Source organism: Falco biarmicus, chromosome 2, assembly GCF_023638135.1.
Source record: "Falco biarmicus isolate bFalBia1 chromosome 2, bFalBia1.pri, whole genome shotgun sequence".
NCBI classification, from domain to species: Eukaryota; Metazoa; Chordata; class Aves; order Falconiformes; family Falconidae; genus Falco; species Falco biarmicus.
The window spans coordinates 12,904,956-12,928,373 of NC_079289.1; the positions used below are offsets into that span (position 1 = coordinate 12,904,956).

General features: G+C 45.6%; 1 protein-coding gene across 4 annotated transcripts in view; it reads right to left on the minus strand.

The window, feature by feature from the left end:
• The window catches only part of MTMR2 (myotubularin related protein 2), a 65,920-nt gene extending 43,393 nt beyond the window's left edge, over window positions 1-22,527 (minus strand). The window contains exons 1-3 of one of the 4 annotated variants that reach the window (XM_056327746.1): window positions 22,338-22,488; window positions 17,731-17,801; window positions 14,431-14,632 (exon numbers count right to left, since the gene is read on the minus strand). In XM_056327746.1, the coding sequence (XP_056183721.1) occupies window positions 14,431-14,498 (68 nt within the window). In that variant the 5' untranslated portion in view covers window positions 14,499-14,632; window positions 17,731-17,801; window positions 22,338-22,488. Of the gene's footprint in view, window positions 1-14,430; window positions 14,633-17,730; window positions 17,802-22,337 lie in introns of all 4 variants that reach the window. The other 3 variants (XM_056327748.1, XM_056327747.1, XM_056327745.1) reach the window with 3 other exon arrangements.
• Between the last annotated feature and the right edge of the window lie 891 nt (window positions 22,528-23,418).

Genomic DNA, 23,418 nt, shown 5'->3' on the forward strand with positions numbered 1-23,418 from the left:
ACAACCTAGAAACAGCTATATCTGAGCTTCTAAAGGGCCTGGAGATCTGTTAATTGTCTGAAAATCGTTTTGCTGCTGGTAAACAGCCACAGAAAGGCCAAAACGTTCCATTTTTATTTCTATGGAGTTTGGCAAAGTAGTGCATAGGCAGTATTAAAAGCATGAAGGACTACGGCAAAATTGGACTCTTGCTGGGAGTTAGTCCTTCCTCTCCAAGGATTAAAGAGTGTTGGCAACTCTTTCATCCTACGAAGTAGAACTTCGAAATGGAACATTTGGGAACAGTAAAAAAAATATTTAAAATAAATGATACTGTTGTGCCAACTGAATAGCACAATCCCACTGAATGCATTTGCTGTACAAGGTTCAACAGCTAATCACTCAGCTTTCCAGCTCGCTCAACTCTTGTGGTGTTGCCAGGTAAACTCACGTAATTTTGGATGGCCAGTGGCACTTGTGCACACAACGCTGCTCACATTGCAGCTGCCCCGGAGTCTCCGTCACAGGCAGAAAATAATCTTACGCTAAAATAACAAGAACTGAATCTGCAAAGTCTCCTGTTCTTATGGATCAAAGGGCCCCACACATACACTGAAGCTGAGTACAGTTTCACATTACAACAAAATTGATATGAAGTGTACGCTGCTGGAGAACGGGCTGCTCACGTTCCCCTCTCTTCCTCCTCCTCCTCCTCTCAACCTGGGCTGCACACCGCTGCCATCTCCATTGCTCTGGATGAGCATCAAGGGATGCACGGTTCAATTTGCTCATCTGCTGGGGCAATAAACTATTAATAAACATGAAGAGAGTCTTCTGTTGGATAACAGGGCTGATTGGATTAATTATATGGCCATATAAATCATCAGACGCAGCACACGAAGAGGGAGGGCATCTGCATCTGGAGACGATGAGGAAGGCTGAGAGCACTTCTGCGCACAGCAGCCTGCAGGCATGCTAAATTAGGCTTAGCACTAAACCACATTTTTACATTACTTTACTTAAATGAGCTCAGACCACTGGATGTATTCCCTTGAAACTCCTTTCAGCCTGGTTTCTGCACGGTCAGCCTCCATCGCCCAAGCATTCACCCTTGTGTTTGCACCTGTTTGATTAATTTGATTTTTAAAAGCATTTAATAAAAAATAAAATCACATTTGATTTAACTGTTCCACAAAGCAACACCAGTTTACTGTACAGCAGCCCCATAAGGAGAAGGTACTTAAAAGTTACCAACAAAGGGCAAGCAGATACTGTAGATGCCTTTATCACTGGGTAACAACTGACTCCTGTCCCTGGGTGCCCACAGTGACTTCTCCCACCCCAGCTCCAGCCGGGGGAGCCAGAGGCTCAGCAGAAGCCTCCAGAAGCCATGCCTTCCAGCTCCCTCCCCTTTTTCAGAGCCCAGAATTCAGTGTATTTAAAAAGCATTTTAAAGGTCAGCAACTCTGCTGAGTTTACAATCATTTAGCACAGGTATAAACAATTAAGCAAGAGGCACACGGCAGCTATCTGGCCCCCGTGCACCATGTGGGACAGCTTACTCACCCAGCAACAAACGCCAGAACACTGAGAACAGAAGCCTATTAGTAGGTACGTTTGCATCAATAATTTCACATCCTTTAGTCACAGAAAAGGGAGCTGGAAAGACTGGAAAGATTTAATGAAGCATGCCAGTGTCTCCTAGCCCCCCAGCTAGCACAAGCTACACCCAAACAACTCTGGAGACCTGGCTGTCTAACCTGCTCTTAGCAGCTCCCAGGGAGGGAGAGTGCTAGAACAAAAGGACCAAAATTTCACCAGCTTTTCTGCTTACACCACTTGTCTGCCCTCATACATTCCCACTGTCTACCTAACACACGAGCAGCAATTACCTAACCATTGTAGACCAAAGATTTCTATGAAATTGTTAATTAATTGCACTTCGGCAGGCTAAGGGGCAAACTGCCGGGGGGGGGGGGGGGGGGCGGGGCTGGAAGAGGAGAAACATAATCCACAGCACGTCTGAGCTGTGAAAGTGTTTTGTGTTTGTTGATCACGCTTAGCTTCAAGTGGGTTTTAATGAAGGAAAGCATTTGCATTTTTAGAAGTGGATTTTAAAAAGCTCCCTGCACCAGCATCCCTCTGCTCCTGCAGAAACCGCTGGTGAAGCCTCCTCCCAGCAACAGCAGCACAAGCTTTTGCGAAGCACCGCCTGCACATACAGCAAACAATACTGCCTGGATTGTGCAGCTCTGCACAGTATGCATAGGTTGCATATGTTTGGCTCGCTGCCTCTCTTCTCCTCATCCATCATTTATAGGGAGCTGAGATAGAACGAAAGAGCAGGCAACCAAAAGGCCGCTGCCTTGCGGCTCCCTCCTCTTATCGTTGTCAGGCAGTTGCACAGCTCCAGCGCTGCTGCTTAGCAAACTAATTAACCTGATGTCCCTGCATGCACATGAGAAGTTTATTAGCTTCAGTGGTTTCGACAATCTTGAGCTCTCCTCTGCTGCCAACGCAAAAGGAAAGATGCTCAAACCATGCAGTTTCATATGCCTCTGGGCTGGGGACAGCAGGAAAGCATCCTGGGGCCAACACACAAACTCGGAGTGAGGAGACCAGAGCTCACTCCATGCTTTGGCACCAGCCCTTCTGCATCATCTTGGGCAAACCATTAATTCCTGCTTCTGTCATGGCTTCTGCGCTTTATCCCAGCTTTCACCAATGTAAAGTTAAAGCTGTCTCATACAATACTTGGGGCAGCATGACAAGGTACCTGTGGTATCGGTCTACAACGCTGAGGACACCTCCTCACAGGCACATCGCCCCAACAGCTGCCTTTCACCACCTGAGGGATGGCAAGGGCATGACAGTCAGACATTGACCACTGGGTACAGGGACACCTGACAAACATCTGAAAGCACAGGCAGGTTTAACCAGATTTTAACAAGGGTTGAAAATCACTAGAGCAGTGCCAGCCACTGCTAGCTGAAGGTCTGGTTCAATACAACTTGAATGTGCAAAATAATGATATTATCTCTGAATGTAATTAAGGTTCTAGGAAACAACATATACACGGTTCACAAAATACTTTGAGTTCTTCCTACGGGAAAGAAAGCAAGTGCAGATGTTCCTGTGAGGAACCAGTGAAGACCAAGGACCTCCTGGAGCACTTCTCTTCCCATGCTTCAGGCCCAGGCTCCGCATCATCCTTGCTGATGAATGTCTGTGTTAAGTATGAAAAGAGACCCCTACAATTAAAAAGCACCTTCAGGAAAAGCACCTAATTCTTGTGACTGCCATCTCCATTTACTTCTTTCCTCCCTCCCCATGCAGAAGCAGGAAACAGATTTAGGATGCAATTAACACCAATCTATGTCTTTTATCTTAGCAATTATTTTTATTATTTAAATGTATTTCTTATGGCCAGATTTTGAGTGATAAATGAGTCCAAATGAGAGCTGTCTCTTGCAAGGTATCTGCACACAGTATTAACCCCTTGGCTATATGGAATTACATACATGCAGCAAGAGAATTGCAATGGAAACAAAGCACAATGACTCAACTCCTGATGGTGTTCATTGTTATTATTAGGACTATCCCACAACATGCCAGATGGTTTTCAAACGTAATTCAGACTCAGACAGATGCCCTCTGGTGATTCTTGTTCAGGCAATTGAAAGGTATTACTGCATTTATAGCAGAATTGAAGGTATGCTAGTGTGCTTAGCTTAAACTGTCAACAAAGATGTAAAGAAGCTGTGAACAGAAGTGTCTGAGACATGCAAACTTATCCTGTTAAATTACGAAGGTGCAAGGGAAATATTTTGGAGGAAAGCAGTGATAAAGTCCTAAGCCAGTCATCCAAAGCAATCTCTACTCTCGGCCCCCTGCAATGTAAAAAAATGTGATGGGTAAGACAGTCAAGGAAAAGAAATAAAAACTTGTAGTTGCCATTCTGTTTTGCCAAGGGTTACAGAAAGAGTTTGACTACGAAGTTATTGCTTTCCTAGTGTAAAGAAGAAACATTCCCTGGAAGAAGAAAGCACAAATACAGCTTCTGTAGAGAGTGATTTCACCACGTCAGGGTTCCAGCCCAACACAGTGAACTCGGGTCAGGTAGAAGGTAAGTACAAAGTTGCCAGGGAAGTGCCAGAATCAAAGCATGAAGCCCCACAGCTTTAACCTGATGCAGAAAAATGCACTATTTGTGCAGGACCGAGTTATCCTCCCTGCATCCTTACCCCTATTGCAGGGAATTTAATATAAAATTCTTTGCACTCGAAACCTGAGGTATTTTACTTCCCTATCTCCACTCTCCAAAAGAAAGAAAAACTCCTAGGAGATCTCTACAAAGACTTTTCTGTGAACATCAGGCTTAAGTATGCCCACACTATACAATCTCTACATAACCTCTTCTCTTAGGCTGTGTGGCCCAAGAAGAAAGTCACAACCACCAACTTCATGTATCACATAAAACTGCACAACAACATCTGGCAAAACTTGAGACAGAAAGCCATGACATTAATATGAGAGGTGATCTGGCTAAACCACCACAGCTTGTAATTGCTGAGAATGGTTATTTCTGAGCAAGATCTTAGAGGTGAGCTTCTTTTGGTTGTGCAAGAACGTAAAAAATATACACATACGACCCTTTCCAAAGAGAAGAAACAATCCTATGCAGAAAGGAACCAGGTACCAGGAACCCTGGAAGCGTTCAAGGAAAGATTGGATGGGGCTTTGAGCAACCATGGTCTAGTGGCAGGTGTCCCTGCCCATGGCAGGGGGCGGGGAACAAGATTATCTTTAAGGTCTCTTCCAACCCAAACCATTCTATGTGTTGCAAATCCCTGAGAAAGCACCGTTAATTTTTGAAGACAGCTGTTCAGACTTTGGGAAGTAAGGAAGAGACCTTTGCCTTGCTTGCAGAATAAGATATGGGTTCAGGAAAAAAGCAACGCAAACAAAACAAACCAACAAACACCAAAAAAAAGCCAGAGGCAACAACAACAACAAAAATCAAGTTGATTCCTAAAGTTCCCCTCCTAAACCCTAAGTGGGAACCTGCATATGAGTTTAACACCCAGAACTCTGCGAAACACCAATGGGACAGGAGGGAAACACACCTCTGGAAAATATGCCAATTACAGCATACGCATAGGGCTTGAGGACACCTATTTTTTGTACCAATGTCTTAAAATACTAACCTGGCTCACTCCTATAAATAACACAACCAAAATGCAGTAAGTAATGATAAAGTCACATGTCCAGCACATTCTTTGTGAATATTCCTTCCCTGCCAGTAAAAGTAGCTGCTCCACTGCTTGCAAAGGTGTGCCAGTTACTCAGACGCTAACTGGCATGAGTGGCTCACACCCCTTCTTCTGTATCAGACTGAATGTTTCATTTCAATAGTCACTGAACTGACACAGAAAACAGGTGATAAAATGCACCACTCAGTGATACAGTTTCAGACACAGAGGTCATCAATGAGAAAAACACTGCAAAGGGCAAATTTCCATTTCCTCTCTTCCTGTTTTTTTTAAAGTTACTCATTATGTACATTCCTAGAAATTAATCAAGGTGAAAACTGCACATTAATGATGACTAGTGGCAAATACAAGCTTGGAAGCTTCAGATGCTAAGAGAGCAGGATCCAAGTGGTTTAAATTTACAGCAGGGCCACAAATAGAAGCACCTGCAGCACTGGGGCACTGCTCTTGGAAGTATAATATCACAGAGGTTTTGAGCACTCCCCACTCAAACTCAAGCTGAGAACTCTCCCTCCTCAATACTTTCAATGCTCCTGTTCCGTTCAGAGAAGGAAAAAGAAATACTGAAAAACCTTCTGGGTCACATCAGAGCAGAGGGAGACAAACCAGTGCTTGTTCCCCATGAATATGACTTTGTCCTAGCTAATACTGGCTAACTGGCCTAGGAAATCCAGCTGCTGCCCACATCAGGCTCTCCCATTTACAGCAGCTCTCTGTGGATCTGTGCTAAAGCTAAGTAGTCCTCTTAGTCCTTATCTGCATACACCTGAAGAGTACTCAGAAGTTCCTCATACACCCCTCTCTGGGCAAGCAGTGGAAAGCACGGCTGGCATCTGACCAAACCTGGGCCTTGCAGAAGGAGCTGGACACCGTGTGCTGGCTTCCACTCCGCCACGGGGCTGCAACCAGCTCTGCTGCTGTGAATTAAGTTTTAGCATCCTAACACCATCTCACCCAGGGCAGGAAACCTACAGTGCTTGGCATGCACATGCCCATAACAGGCAACCTCTCTTCCAAAGAGCTTACATGGACAGACAAAGGAGTAGTATCTCCAGCAAGCAGTGACTCGATCTTAATTCTTCACAGTGAAATAGAAAATCAGAACAGCATTATACTATTTAGACAAGTACAAAGGAAACTACCTATAGCATACCTGAGATGCATCCTTACCCCTTCTGAACACCCTCTTTTTTAGGCACACACAGGACCAACAATTACTAGATTCCAGAAGTACATGGAACTCACAGTTTTTCTAAACATCTGAAGATCCCACTTTAGCATCCGCTTGACCTGTTACAATATGGGGGGGGAGAAGCCATAAACAAGCATGCTTTTGAAGTAAAGAAAAGCACCAACTGCCAGGCTTCCTCCGGCATTCAGAGGAGGCAGGCAGTTACATAATATAATAATGTACCCTCTCCATTCAAAACGGCCAGCAATGTCAGAGCTTAACGACAGCTTAAAGAGAAGTCATTTCAGCAAACAAATCCTTGTGCATGTGTGTGACAGACCTAAAACAGCCCCCCATGCCACTTGCCTGAACGAAAAAGATTCACTTCTGTTGCCAAGCAAAGTCGGGTCTCAGTCTGACTTCAATATTCCAAGGGAGGAAAATGTCATTTTTTAAAAGTTGATCCTTCTAAGTAGCATCCTGAGCTGAATATATAGTACATGTTTTCCCATGAGCCATAAAGAGAATGTCCTCTATTTTGACCGTGAACAAGCTTTTCTAGGAATGCAAATTTTGCTCTCAATAGTTACACAATACACTACAGTGTCACAAGCACCGTTCATGCTCCATTAGTCATTCTTTTATTGTTTTTTTTAAACAGAAATTCACAAAAGGCCTACAGTGTGTGTAGAGCACTTGCTAAACAATAGGCTGATTGTTTAAAATATTTGCAAGATTCCGAGAATAGAAGGCCAACACCCAAAGACAAACCAATATGCAGCACGTAATTAATAACAGTGAACAGCCCACAGTACCATGCTTTCATGAGTCAAACAATCCAGAAGGTAAAAAACAGGAAGAACAGAAGCCATCAGAGCCTGAACCAATATCCTCTGATCAGCACATGGAAGGTAACAACAAAGTGATCTGTACTCATGAGAGAAGCAAAAGGGGGGTTTGGTTTCTAACAAGCTCCAGGCTATATGGGATGGTGCTCAGTTACAAGGAGGGAAACAAGAAAAAAAACTTTTTTTTTTTTTCAAGAAGTTGTTAGACATCTGCCGGGAACTGACATTTTACCTCTGTTTCACCAACTAAATTTCAGCCCATACCTAGAGTCCAAAATTAGTTACTATCTCCCGAAAGCAGGCTGATAATCTAGTACTTTGGTCTGATTCCAGTTCCTAATGGAAATGTTTGGCTTATGAAATCCATCCCTAGCACAAGCACCTTTGCTTGCAGCATCAGGAGTTTGGGCAGTGAGCGAGTTGTAAGGCAAACAACCCACCTCCTCCAGGTGAGACACGACGGAAAGGCAGCCCAGTCATTCTGGCTCTGCTCTAGGGCTTGGGGAAAAGGTTTGACAGTTTTCCCACAGATGCTGTGCACGTTTGGGCCTGTTCTCCAAACCTTCGGGGTTTCCAATCACCAGGACAGACCCTTAGCACTGAAAATAAATTAAGACTCTAAGGTGAAGCGTGGTTCAAAACACAACCCTGCTTACCGTCCACATAAATAAGGTTGCCTGTTAAAACAGCGCTCCCACCCGCTCATCTCTGTGCCGTCCTACACATTAGGTTATTGCTATGCCTTTCAGGATCTTTGGCATGGTTCAGAAGGAGCTAGAGTCTTTGTTTTCAAATATAAAATGCTGAAGAAGGCAGGACTGAACTAGAAGTAAAGAAGATCTGACCACCCCACGCAGAGAAAACAGTATATCTAGGTCAAGAAAACATGGCTGAGGGAGAGAAGTTCCAGCACCTGAGGCTTCAGATGGTTGAAGAAGTGCTGCACAGTGACAGAGACAGCCATTAGGAAGATCACTGATTGACGGGATGTCTGGCCATGACGAATCAGCACGTGTCCTGACCTGCAGCTTCCTCCCCAAAACAGCCCAGGCAGCAGCCTGGGCAGACCACAGCCAAGGGGCTCTCCATGTAGCATGACTGCCTTCAGCAAAAAGGCAACTCAAGAATCCAAATGGAAGTGTTTCCTGGTGCTACATGATCTCGCCTGTCTCAGCTCTGCCTGTGGAAGAAGCCGATTCCAGGGCTCAGGACGTTTTGTGGCAGAGAAGTAAGAGACCTGGGTGGTACTGCTATCTCCTACAGCAGAGCAAGCTCGGATTTACCACTGCACCCCACAGGAGAAAGAGGGCTGGCAACATCTAACAGTTTCCACAGGTACTTTGAATGTAGCCAAAAGTAATGATGGAAATCTTACATACAATTCAAAACCACTCTTGCAGTTTACCAGTATTTACGTTTACCATATAAACTTCCATCCCCTACCTTTGAAATACACTAAGCCAGAGAAAACAATACAAGTAAAATATTGTCAGGATTTTGATGCAAATTCAGACAGTCCCATGGTAAGTTGCAATAACAGCTCTAGAGTCTGAGAGCAAGGAGAAGCAGAAAAAATGGAAATCAACGCAGGATATGAAAACTTTTGTTTGCTTGTTAATTTTATTTATATTTTTCTTTAGAAAAAAACTATTAACTTTATCAAGGAAAGAAACAGAAATAATACCTACATTACTAAGTATTCACCTTAGGACAGAAAGGGGAACTGGAAAAAAAAAAACGATGTAACTTCTCTTTTGCTATATATATTCTGGCAGTGCCTTAATTTCTAGTTGTATATGAAGAACAAATTATGTAGTTTAACCAAACATATGCATACTTCCCACAGTTCATGTGTCGTCTCAATCTTTCCTTTGATTCCTACCTATTTCCCTATTTAAAACACATAACACATATAGTTAATTCTGATTTTCTTTCAAAAACACACACCACAACCCCCTCACCCCAATAAACCAAACACCCACAGGAATTTAAAATACCCACGATTCACTCATCAATGACATTATTTGTTCCATCCTGGAACAAGAAGGGGGAAAAATATGTAAATACAACCAATCTGGAGAGTCTTACATCACCTAGCAAAACTGACGTGGTATAACAACTTAATAAGCTTTCACAGACACTGAGCACCTGCATGATCTGCCTGACTTGACTCAAAAAGGGACTGGGAACACCTCTATTCTGTTGGCAGCCAGCCCCTGCATGAAATTGGCCCCTAGCAAAATCTCAAGGCTAAAGTAAATCAAGTGTTCAATAACTCGGGGGCTTTATTTCCAGAAATTCAAGCTAAGACAACACAGGATGTTTTCCGAAACACTGAGCACCTCTACCTTGTCACAACTTCCAGAGTGTCCAGCATCTTTGAAGACTGTGGTCCATCAAAGTCCCCAGGTTCAACACTCATACCTGGACCAGGCTTCCCCACAAACTCAGTCCTGTCTGTTGGCCAAATACAAAGCCCAGTTTCCAAAGTGCTCAGCAGCCATTGATTTCTATATGGCCCAGGTTTGTCCAAGGGCTCTGCACATTCATTCACCCCACGGGCCAGCTGTAGGATACCTGTTGAAAACAAACATCTTTCAAATTCTTCCATCTTACAATGATATGAGGCACATTAAGCTCACAAGCTCCTCTGAAGATTTTCTGTACATCAGTTCTCAGGCATCCAAAATGAGGGCTAACCTCCTACCACCACCCACAGCGACTTCCTCCTGCCACTTCTGCTTCCTCACTCAGACATCAGTGTATACAAAAAACCAAAGTAACTCAAAGAGGAGGATGATCAATAGGTCTGAATGGTTTGGCTGCAAGTGTCTATGCTCCCACTTAGTCAATGGAAACCCAGACAATGGAGTGTGGATGAAAATTCAGCTCTCCCGGAGTGGACACTTCAACTGTATCACTTGCGGAATGTATTGACTCTGCTGAGGAAGTGTTACTTCCCTACTTCATATCGAGATACGGCAATCTGAACTAGATCATGACCTGGGTTCCAGATTAGCGTCTTGGGACAGAGAAGTTTGTATTTTTGTTTTCAACTGAACGCAGCCTTTTGTGGACACCAAAGAAAGCACAGGGAAAGAAGGAAATGCAAAAATGAGAGAATATAAGGTATTTCTAACTTGAGAGAAGCCTCGTCCAAGAGAATCTGCACATATTCATGACATCTTTCTCATCTAGGTATTCCCTTATGTTGAAAAAGGAATAAGCTTTTTCTGTAATGGAAAAAACCTGACACTGTGTCCCTTCCCATCTCCGTCTTTGTTGAAATACAAAACTTGTTGTAAGTTATTACTTCCACACCTCTGTCAAACATGGCTAAAGTTGTCCAAATGTTACAAAAACGATTAGTGGACAAACTAGACAGATATACACATCTTCATGAAGAAATTGAGTTTAGGAATCCAGACTACAAATCTCTGCTCTCTCCGCAGTTGCGAACAGATTTAGTTAATATGTAAAAAAGAGGAATGCCACAAGAAATAACTATTTCCTTTTTTGTAGCGGAGAACAATCCAAGCTCAATGCACTTTTTGACCCTACCACAACAATGGGGAGGGAGTTCTGTGTAGGTGGTCACATCTGAGTTACTCACTGTAGGCTCTCCTTACAGTCATTAGGGAGGACTGAGATTACTCACTCTTCCCCACTGTCAACAAAAAGAAACCCAGAGACTAGCAGGGACCTGTATGAGTCCAGTGAGATAAGACAGATCTCATCCAGGGTGCCTGCATTTTTCTTCATGCAAGGCAAAAGCATGTGGAATCTAGAATCGGAATATGTTTTAGCAAAAAAAAGGGATTAAAGATGTCCCTCCATGGTGCTGAAGGCAGCACTGATCAGCAGAAGCTGTACCCCAGCAGATGCAGATGGTAACAAGGGACAGGCCAAGACTGCTCTGCTGGCAAAAGCCCTGAGCACATCCACAAAGTCCCATCACACTCTTCTCACCCTGGCATTTAGTGACCATTCTGGTAGCGTGCTTCTTCACCTTTAAGGAAAAAGACTTGGGAAGCACTCTCTCATGAGGTGTGGAGGCTCATTTTCAGCGCTGAAGTGGAATGTCCATTCTTAGACTGAGGACACAACCTGAATTTTCAAGAACAGCCTACTCCAAGTCAATTTGGGTAAAATGCAAGATGAAAATTCCACATTTTTCATTTCTTTATCAGAGGTGTTCTACTTACAAATGAGATGCTGATCAGTTTTGATTTGTTAAAGTATCCCATCTGCTGCTTAAACCAATCTCTACTCTGATGACTGATTTTGACAGTCATCCTTCAGCAGCTCATCTCCGGTACTACAGGTTTCAGTGACCTGCCCCTACCTTCACCATCTGCTTTCCACAACAGCCACACAGCCCCTATAATCTTCCACATGTAACCAATTTATTCACTGGCTCCAGCTCCTTCATGGGCAGATTTAGCTGAAACAGTTGATGAGGCTAGTCCTACTACCTATCTGTGCAATTTTTCTCATCAAGACGACCACCATCTTATAGTAAAGATACCCAATGAAATCAACAATAGAATTCATTAACACAGCAATAAAAATAGGAAAACTGCTTTACTTTCACTAAAGGCAGGAGGTATGAATGAGGCTGTGGTTCAGGAGCTCAGTAATTCAGACATTAGCGCTTTTTGTGCCACAGGAAATAAAAACAAACCACCACTTTGCTCACAAATCACTATGCGATGATCAGTTGTATATTCACTCCACCAGTTAACTTTTGTTCAGAGAAATATAGATGGATTAAACTTTACCCGTCATTGCTCTTCATAGGCCATAAGCTTTGTAGTGAATTTTCAAGGCCTCAGGACTGAGGTTTGTTACTCTTGCTTTGCCTGAACTTTTCTTGGCCTGCTTGTAGCTTTGTTTTACTTGGTTTAGTTGTGACTGCAATTTCTGTAATTGGCCAGGTGTTTGTATCTACTTTGTTTTATTTTTATTTGTGTGTGGTACAACCACAGTTTAGCACTGGGAGCAGTAACAAGGAGTTATTCTATAAAGAATGAGATATTCACCATTAACATAATGACTTTGTCTAGAGAAATACAACAGCCTGGTACAATAGCAGAGGCCTGCAGAAGTGGAGACACAGGATGTGGCATAGAAGAGTACAGGCACAGGATGAGAAGAGATGAGGCACAGGCTTCACACTGGAGACCACAGCTATAAACAACTCACCAATGGCCAGTTAAAGAAAAGCAGACCTGGAGCTGGACAAAACTGGTTTTAGGGGTAACAAAGAAAAGGAAATAGTGCCTAATACTCATAAAAGCAACCATACATAGCAAAAAACAGATGTAATGTGGAATTGCAGATCAATGAAGAAAGAGATAGCTGTAAAGTTGTTTTACATAACATACTGAAACAATCTTTTGGCAAAACTCAAACAGAAGGAAGTTTACGGAATGTGGAAAAAGGGACAGGCCATTTGGAAAGAATATAGGAACACTGTTAGAACATGCAAGGAGATGATGAGGAAGGCTAAGGTCCATTTGGAATTAAATCTGGCAAGGGAGGTCAGGGACAACAAGGGCTTCTTCAAATACATCAGCAGTACAAGGATGACTAGGCAAAACATGGGCCCACTGCTGAATGAGGTGGGTGCCCTGGTGACAAAGGACACTGAGAAGGCAGAGTTACTGAATGCCTTGTTTGCTTCAGGCTTCACTGCCCAGGCCGACCCTGAGGTTTCCCAGACCCTGGAGGCAAAAGGGAAAGTCTGCAGAAAGGAAGACTTTCCCTTGGTCAAGGAGGATCACGTTAGAGATCACTTAAGCAAACCTGACACCCACAAATCCATGGGCCCTGATAGGATGTGCCCCTGAGGGAGCTGGCAGATGTTATTGCCAAGTCACCCTCCATCATCTTTGGAAGGTCATGGAGGACAGGAGAGGTGCCTGAGGACTGGAGGAAAGCCAGTGCCACTCCAGTCTTCAAAAAGGGTGAGGAGGAGGAGCCAGGAAACTACGGGCCGGTCAGCCTCACCCCCATCCCTGGAAAGGTGATGGAACAGCTCATCCTGGAGGTCATCTCAAAGCATGTGGAGGAAAAGAAGGTCATCTGGAGCAGTCAACATTCACCAAGAGGAAATCATGCCTGATCAACCTGACAGCCTTCTACGATGGAATGACTGGCTGGGCAGATGATGGGAGAGCAGTGGATGTTGTCTACCTTGACCTCAGCCAGGCTTCTGACAAAGTCTCCCATAACACCCCCACAGGCAGGCTCAAGCAGTGTGGGTTAGATGAGTGGACAGTGAGGTGGACTGAGAAGTGGCCGAATGGCAGAGCTCACAGGGCTGCGATCAGCAGTGCAGAGTCAAACTGGAGGCCTGTAGCTCACAGTGCTCCCCAGGGGTCACTGCTGGATCCAGTCCTTTTCCACTGATTCATCAATGACCTGGATGAAGGGACAGAGTGTGCCCTCAGCAAGGCTGCTGATGTTACAAAACTGGGAGGAGTGGCTGGTTCACCAGAAGGCCACACTGCCATTCAGCAAAACCTGGGCAGGCTGGAAAGCTGGGCAGAGAGGAACTTCATGAAATTCAAAGGCAAGTGTAAGGTCCTGCACGTGGGAAGGAATGACCCCGTGTACCAGTACAGGCTAGGGGTTGACAGGCTGACCTGCTGGAAGGCAGCTCTGTGGAAAAGTACCTAGGAATTCTGGTGGGCAGCAAGTTGCCCATGAGCCAGCAGCGTGCCCTTGTGGCCAAGATGGCCAGTGGGATCCTGGGGTGCCTCAGGAGGAGCATGGCCAGCAGGTGAAGGGAGGTGACCATGACCCTTCCCTTCTACTCTGCCCTGGTGAGGCTGCACCTGGAGTGCTGTGTCCAGTTCTGGGCTCCCCAGTTCCAGAGAGACAGGGAGCTACTGGGGAGGGACCAGTGGAGGCTACAGAGATGATGAGGGGACTGGAGCATCTCCCTTTTGAGGAAAGGCTGAGAGAGCTGGGGCTGTTCAGCCTGGAGAAGTCTCAGAGGAGATCTTATCAACATCTACAAATATCTTAAGGGTGAGTATCAAGAGGATGGGGCCAGGCTCTTTTCAGTGGTGCCCAGTGACAGGCCAAGGGGCAATGGGCACAAACTGCAACGCAACAAGTTCCATCTGAGTATGAGGAAGAACTTCATTACCTTGAGGGTGACGGAGCCCTGGAACAGGCTGCCCAGAGAGGCTGGGGAGTCTCCTTCTCTGAAGACATGCAAAACCTGCCTGGACATGACTCTGTGCAACCCGCTCTGGGTGACCCTGCTTTAGCAGAGAGTTGGTCTAGATGATCTCCAGAGGTCCCTTCTGACCCTGACCATTCTGTGACTCTGTGATCCCAGGTGGATCCTACAGTAAGGAAAGAAGAAATCATCAACATGAACCTCATAATTCCCCCAGCAAAGGACTCCTGATGCTGACAACTCACTGTAACACCCACCACCGCCAGAACAAAACCAGTAACCTTGGGACCCACAGGAGTAGGGGAGGGGTGAGCATAACACCAGGAAGTGGGGTAGAAACTAAGAACTGTACATACGGCAGTTTTAACTGCATTAGTATTATTCCTTTTCTGTAATCATTGCATCTGGGCTAATAATGATTAACCTCTCAAAATGTCAGTTACACTAACAATAAATTCTTTTCTATATAAAGATATGATGCCTTTTTGCCTGTGAACAGGATTTTAAGTGTAACACTTTGTACCGCCATGTAGTCTCTTTGTATCACAGTAAATAAATCCAGATTAAAATGCTGTTTTATTCTAAACAGGTGTTGCCCATCCTCCCAGAGGAAAAAAAAAAACAAAAAAAAAACAACCACCAAAAAACCCAACCCAACCCAAACCCATAAACGTGTGTTTTCTAACTAGTTCAGCAGAAATATGATCACATACCCACACCTGACCCAGATCAAATTCGAATCATTGCATGACCTAACATCAATGGTTCTGGAGCCATGGCCAGAAGACTACAAAAAGGCTAGATCTGTAAAGTGGGAGCATTTGTAAAGAGCTAACAAAATGACTAGAACATCACCTTGAAGGCATTTTGGACTCAAAACCTGCTAACACTTCCTCTTCATTAAATATATCAGGGTTTAGAAAGCAATGGAAAAGAATTCGTGGAGCAGGCAGGCAAGAGAGAAGCAAGGAAAAGAGGTACCTTGAAATTACTGGAAAATTACTGACTGAGAACGTTGTCTGGCAAAAGAAACCACAGATGGTAGGAAAAGGAAAAATAAGTACTCAAAAAGTTCCACTGATATTTTGTTGTTGTTTTTCACTGATTTTTTTCTTCAATTAGTTCCCAGTTACTGGGGCTATAAAAGAGCCAGATGTTTTTTAGTTAAAAATGAAGACAGGCACAATTACTGTGACAACGTCTCTTCTGTATTCTCACTTCCCTGGGTTATCCCAAACACCTCTACAAACTACGCATTTCATTATCTTGCTGTCACCCTCTTCTTCATGGTGGAATGGGCTTCCCATGGACAAATAACAAGACCACTTTTTTCATGTCCCATTTTACAACTACAGCTTGTATGTAACACCTTACAATGACCTCTGGAAGGTTCTGATGCATTTCTAATGTATGCTTGCTGGGTTTTTTCCTCAGCTAAGCTTTCTGGTATCATAAGCCCTTTGGCATATGGATCAGGTCTCTTTTTATAATGGCTGATACCCTCAGCACTGAAAAACCAGTAACAGTAAAGCAGGTAATCAGGAAAAGATTCATGAAAAAGCAGCTGTGGACTATCGATTCTGCTGAGCCATTCAAGAGGTGTTACGACCTTTCCAAATGCACGTTTTGTCTTTGTACATGAGCTATAAAAGAATTAGTAAAGGAAGGGAGACGATAAAACATCAAAAATAGATAACAAAATACGTGTGAGACGGGTGTTAACCTATAACTGAAGTCATAGCAGGAGTACCAACACGTAACAGATAGAAACTGTGTAATTAGACATCGCCAGGTCACCCTCAGTCCTAAAATACAAGTTCCACAATTGGGTTTCTGCGGTAAATAGCCTGTAGTTAAAGAACTACGTGTACAACCCAAAACTGTCTAGCGAATAGACTGTTAGTCAGCATAACATTACTATCTCCCTTCGGCAAAGGCAATGCTTGATGGGACCCAAGAGAGTCATGTTCTGAGCCTAGCTTTACTCCTCAGCAGCTGTCAGATCTTGCCTCATCTTTCCACAGCAGTTTTTCATCTCATCCTTAGACTTTCTTGCTCTTCGCCCAATCTCTCAGCAAGGAGTCTCAGCACTCAACTGCACATCCAAGAGCTTAGTAAAATTACCCGCCAGGCATTAGTAGTCCTGGCTTAGGCACATCTAAATAGTTGGTCCCTGGCTCTTCAACCCAGAAATCATCACCTTCACCCAGAAATCATCACCTTCTGTACCTGGATAGTAGCTAGAGCTGTGGCACCTCAAATTCCTGTGAGGCCTTTAAACAGCAATATAACTTCAATCACAATACAGGAAACAGGAAAATGTCAATTGTATTTTATATTCTCAAATGGAAAATATAAATAAAAAACAAACACATACACTTTTATGAACGGTCAGAACCAGGACAAAGAGGTGTGTGCGCCTGACTGAGGAAAACTTCTAAGACTGAAGGTCTCACACTCCAAGAGAAATAGGAATGGTTTCTGCTGAACGCAGAAGCAGAAATGTGCATGCCAAAGATGGCTACTAAAAACAATTCCCAAGTCCTTCAAAGGTAATGGTTTCTCTTCACAAGTGCGCTGCATAAATTAAAAGCTCTGAAGTCTTCTTGACTGAATGTTATTTTGATTATTTTCTGCCCCAAATCCTCAGACTCTAACAAAAGATTCTCCTCACTTTACAAACTTATGTGCAGGCAAAAATGCTCTTTATCTTCACAATATACAGTACATGAAAAAGCTATCTCAGAATGGACTTCAGTTGCAAATAAGTGTTATAAATTAATCACATGTTAAAATTAATGATAATGAGCCTGTCTGGAGTTGCTAATTGCTTCTAGGCATAGTGTTAAGTTTCTCAAATGCAAAAACCAGTTCATTATCAACACTCAGCCAGCAACATACTTGCCTTTAATGGTAACAACTCGAGAAACCCTGCTTCACACATATAAGAAATCAAATGCAAGAAGTGCTCTCAAAGCTGATGAGGAAAATGACAGCTACTCACATTTCACTGAAGACCAGAACTGGCAAAAATCTTCCCTTTCAAATTCTAACTTCAATGACTCATCACAAAACAACTCAATCAGCAAAGCTCACACATCTGGTAGCAATGTGGTGCTAGCAAGCGCTCCTCAGCCAACAACTTACAGACACAACTCCTTCCAGCATCACTCTCACCCATGGGGAAAGAATTCCTTCAATGGAGCCTTAAATCAGACCAGGTACTGACAGAAGCTTATTTGAGACGAAGGGAGGAGTTCATACCTCACGGAGCTATTGCTTCAACAGACCTTGCTGCACTGATTTACACAGAGTTTGTATTTTCAGAGTTATCCCTGCAAACATAAAGACAAGGAGCATGATTATTCTCATATGCTTCAGTAAAAATGCAATGCACAGAAACCACTGCGTCTGCAGAGCTCTGTGGATGATAACCACCAGTAGAGAGGTGGCAACAAGCAACGAGAAAGTGGTAACATCAAACACTGCTACAGTCATGCTGGCAGGAAACATCTGCCCACTGCCTTATCTCTTTCTTTCATTTTATACCGAGGTTGAAATATCACTGACATCTCCTACAGCAGTTTCTTCGCAGTAAAATCACCTCCGCACTTCTGCACAGGAAATACAAATTTACCTTCAACAGATCTGACAGAAAGCCACTTAGATATCTTACTAGACTGTTGTTCAGACTGGACTGCAATATGCTTTTTCAGGTAACATTTCAGAGGAATACAAAGATATATACATTCATTCAGAAACTACAGCACACAATCAAGCTGACTGCATGACCAAAATGCCTAATCACTTTTAACAAAAAGTTAAAAAAACTTAACACAAAGTTTAAAAGATCTCAAGTTTGACATCACCTTTTTCCTAAAGTGATGTGTTCTGCTAAAGTCATACATGGCTATGTCTGGCTTTCCTTTCATGAAATGAAAGATTACAGTAGAATTTTGTTGGCTGCTACTTAGAATTCCAAAGGTCTGAGGGTCCATATGCAACTTCAAATTTAAAAAACAAAAAAACCCCACCAACACCCAACCTACAACTCCACCTACAAATTCATTTTAAAGGTGGTCTTTGAAGAAGTCTCACTAAACAGCACAGCTGAAATGTGTCTATCACTCACTCAGCCAGGATCCCCAGGCCATTTTATAGATGCAAAACCAGTCCGTAACACTGAGTAAAGCTTGCTTTTCTGGACATAACCATACTGTAGCTCATCAAACATTAGAATCAGTGTTTTACCTCACCCCCTTTTTCTGTCTCACGCGTTGTTCCTGACCTGACACAGCAGACACACAATCGCTCCTTGCAAGCTGCTAATTAAATACCACTGCAGCTCTTTATGAGTAGTTGGCTCTTGGTCATCTGTCTTCCAAGAGAACAGGATGCAAGGGGAAGGTCCATATTAAAAACTGAGCTCTGGAAAACACAGAGAGCTGCAGAGCCCAGTGCTGCGCCACCCAAACCTAGCACTGGGTGAGACGGCTTAGACTTGAAAAGCAAAAAAGCTGTTTCAGCACAACTACGAGGGCAGCTGAGTTAATGAGCTGTGATCTGCTCATTTGAAACTAACTCAGTATTTCCAATAAAGCTGGGGATTTTTTACCATGTGCAAACCACTGTACTGTGAGTCTCACAAATAACTTTTCAAACAATTTTCTCGTAGGGACAGAAAGCAGGTAACATTTGTTCAGTCATTCCCATATCTTAACTCGTGAACCACAGGTATTGCACATGACTAAGGTCTATTAAAACATCACAGCAACGATCATTGCCGTATCTCATGTGCATTATTAAGAAAAATAAACATATATGTTCTTTAAAGCACTTACTCATGTGAGCAACCTTACATGTAAGTAAACTCTATCAAGCATGTCTTTTTGAGGAGTTAGATCTTAAAGTATCTCTAGAAACGCACCACTTTTTCAAGCTGCAGTTGAGACAATTCAAATAACGCGTTGCTGTGTATATTTAATACTAGCACCTTTCCAGGTCTTCTAAATCTCGCATAAAACAATTCAGTCAACTACAACTCAGTCAGGCTTACATTGCTAGGTAACTGTGAATCTAGGATGACTGACCTTCTACTCATTTTTCCTGTTGTTCCTTTTAAATAAAACAGATTATAAAAACTGATGACAGCACCCTCACGATTCATTGTGCTCCTCACATCAGCCCCCAACCTTTTCTTTATAAACAAAATCACTTAGTGAAAATGTGTCACATCTCTATAGTCACAGGTTAACAATTCAGTTCTTCAAGCTATTAGACAACAATCACAGCTATGAAAAGATGTATGTTTCAATGTATACAAGTAGTCTCATTAGCTTCAGAGGTATTATTCTGATACATAAAATCAGACTGCAGTGCAACTTTAATAAAAAAGATATCTTAAAATAAATTGCATCTACAATTGGATCTACAGTCCAATTCATAGGAAAATTATTTATTTGTGCATAAGTATCACTAGATTTGCAGGGAAAGCTGGTAATAAACATTCTGAAGGCCATCAAGCATCTCTCATTACAAAAGCCTTATTTTATTTTCTTACAATTTTGCCCTAATCTTAACCATTTTAACTAAAAAGTTTCACAGCATACACCATCTCAGGATGAGGTGTTTTTTTTATTACTAACTGCAAATTAAAAACATCTATTTCCAACACGTGGCTAAAGAAAAATATATTTTGTTTGGAATACATTAAAAAAAATTGGCTAGCTTTCTTCTATGAGTTCTAGATGCTGGAGCAGAGACTTGAAATTCTGAAAGCTTTTGGATAAGCTTTTTTATAACCCAAGAAATCCTGTTCAAGTCTGGGCTTCTTCATGGCTTGGAGGACACAGCCTTGTGCATGCTCAACAAAAAGATTTACCATCTCAACTTCCCATTTATCATCTCAACTTCCCAATGGTTCCATCTGTACAAGGCATGCTGCTGAACAGGACTTTCCTTGTAGCCATTGGCTCCTCTGAGGAAAGCTCTTTTGTGTCCATAGGCCTGTGCCTCTTACAGTAACTGACCTCCAGATGCATCCAAGTTGCCTGAGTTGATGCAGAAGGAAAAAACCAGTACTTTGGGTCAGTTAGGTAAGGGGGAAAGAGGCCTGTAGGCATCTGGCAGGGCTCAGGTAAACTGCACAAGGAAACCCAAGTGCAAACTGGATATTGCCTGTCTGGGAAGCAGCTCTGTGGCAAAGGCCTGGCGGGTGCCTACTGGGGTAAAACCGAGCACGGGAGCACAGCAGCTCCCACTGGCAACAAAGAGGCCACCAGCACCCTGGGCTGTAAGAACCGAGGCAAAGCCAGGAGATCCAGGGAAGAATCCCCCTCTACTCATCACTCATTAGGGCGCTTCTGGAATATTGCATCCAGGTTTTAGCCCCGCAGTGCTGGACAGACACTGGTGAGCTGGAGGGAGTTCAGGCAAGTGCCACCAGGATGGTGCGGCTGAAGCACCTGCCTGTGAGGGGAGGCTGGGGAAGCCTGGAGCAGAGACTGCTTCAGGGGACCAAAACAGCCCCAGTGCCCACATGGAAAGTATCCAGGAAACGGCAACGGGCTGCCCAGAGAGGCTGAGCAGTCTCCATGCCTGTAGCCTTTCAAGACCAGACTGGGTAATAAAAGTCACAAGCAGTCTGACCTGCACCTCCCAGCCGCAGGACCCCCAAGGCCTTTCCCACAGAGCTGCTCCCCGGGCAGGCAATGCCCAGTTTGCACTCGGGTTTCTTTATTCTTGACTCCTTCGTGACTCCTCATCTTTATTTCACCTTCCATCATCAAATTATTCTGTCCTCTGCTCTCTGTTGGTTTCCTTGTGCAGTTTACCTGCGCCTGCCAGATGCCTCCAGGCCTCTTTCCCCTCGACCTAACCAGACTGAGGGATGGTGAGATCCCTTCAGCCTGTCACCCCGTGATCCGGGCATGGCCAGGGCAGCCAGAGTGGCACAGAACAACTTTCAGCCATCAGGTCACCCCGCTCCCAGGCCCTACCACAAAACCCAGGGCCTCCCATGCCACCAACCCTGTCCATCAGCCAACGTCCTCCCTTGCTACCTTACCACGCTCCCCTGCATCCAATGTACAGCCCAAGCAAGACGCGCTTTCCAGCCACAAACTTCAGACTTCGCCGGTAGCCTGTGAAGGGTGGCAGGCACAGGAATGCCTCCTTTCAGCTTCTGTGGCTTAAAGCCCTCGCACGTTACCCGCATCGCATTAAAAGTCATTCAGATTGCAAAACCAAGCTCTCAGAAAAAGCCATGAGGACAAAACCACAAACGCTCAACACACCCCAGGGAATTTGGAACTGGCAAAGTGCAGGGCCAGGCCTAGCTGGGAACAGCAGCGCTCAGGAAGGTGCCTAGCAAACGTGGTGCCCTACCCTGCCCTTCCAGCAAAAGCTCACCTGTGCTGTGGGCTGCCTAAGTCCATTCACTGCACGTACCAGAGGCAGGTCACACCGCTTTGGTGATTCAGAGAGCTTTTATCAGAAGGCTGCTGGGGGTGGCACCTCCTGCTCTGACTAGACGCCTGCGAAAGAAGCCGGCCGGGCCGCAGCGGAGCGGTGCCCACGCCCGCCAGCGTGCGCCGCCACCACGAAGCCGCACCAAGCGCGGGGACAGCGCCCGTGGGGCAACGCCAACGCCTCCTGCCCACGGAAGGAGAAAATGGCACCAGCTCCATCCCCTCGGCTGCCTTTTCCCTGCCGACCCCTCTCGGCCCTCTGCCTCTCCCCCCGCGCCTGGCGACGGCTCCGGACTGACGAGGGGCCCCTCAAGCGGCCGAGCTCCGCAGCGGGGCGGCAGCGGCAGCCCGGCCCGGCACCCCGCGGGCGGCGGCGGGGGGCGATGGCGCGGCGGCCGTTACCTGGAGAGGGAGTCGCCGCTGGGCGGCCGCGCCGCCGCCCGCCCGGCGCCGAGGCTCTCGCAGCTGGAGCTCTCCTCCATGCCGGGCGGCGGGGCGGCCCCGGGGCGGGCAGCTGTCAGCCGAGCGGCGGGCGCCCGGCGGGGCGGGAAGCGGCCATGTTGGCCCGGCGTGCCGCGCGGGGAGGGCGGGCTGAGGCGGGGCGGCGGCAGGGGGCCGAGCCCGCCGGCCGCGGGGAAGGGAGCGGCAGCGGCGGGGCCTGCCCGGGCTGCCTTGCCCTCGGCCCGCAAGCCTGGCAGGCGGGGAGAGGGGCAGGGGCACCGTGCGGCCCAGCCCCTTCCCCAGGCCGAGGGGCTCGGGGCCGAGCCGCCGGAGGGAGAGGGAGGGGGCGGGGGCTGCGTTCTGCCTCCCCTCGGCGCGCCCCGCTCCCTTCCCTCAGCGTGAGCCCGGCCGGGGTCCGGCGCCGCGCGTCCCTCCGGCAAAGGGGGCGAGACGAGACGGACGGGGGCCGCCAGCCAGCGAGTGGCGGTATTTGCTCGTGCGGGTGGGGAATCGGCCAGGATCTCCCTTTCTGGCCTCAAAAACCACAGGAAAGCGGCAGGTTCCCTCTCCGGGGCACCGCGATCGTTCCTTGGAGCAAGGAAACGGTCTCTCTCAAGGATCCCCCTTGATCTTATTTGAGTTGGGCTGGGCAGCTAGAGGCCCTGCTGAGACCCTCTTTTATGCTGGGCTGTGCACCCGTAATAAAAACCAGATGTGCTCCTGAAATTTTTAATTGACCGTGTCTGCTCAAGAATCCCCTTTCAGCCGATCCCTCAGCTGGATGGGGCAGGAGCTGTGGAGCGTGGCAGGTCAAGATGGCGTGAGGCTGCAGGGTGCCAGCACCGTCCTCTGCCCGCAGCGACTGACCGCAGCCGGTGCGCGGGCGTGATGCTTTGTGGCCTGGAAGCTCTGCAGCCACCGCTCGGTATCGGATGCTCTGCAGGAAGGGCCATGATACGTTTGGCTCCTTGGAGCAATTCAGTCAGCAAGAGCAAAGCGCTTGGCATTGCTTACAAAGACTGGGGAATTGCATCTTAAGCCT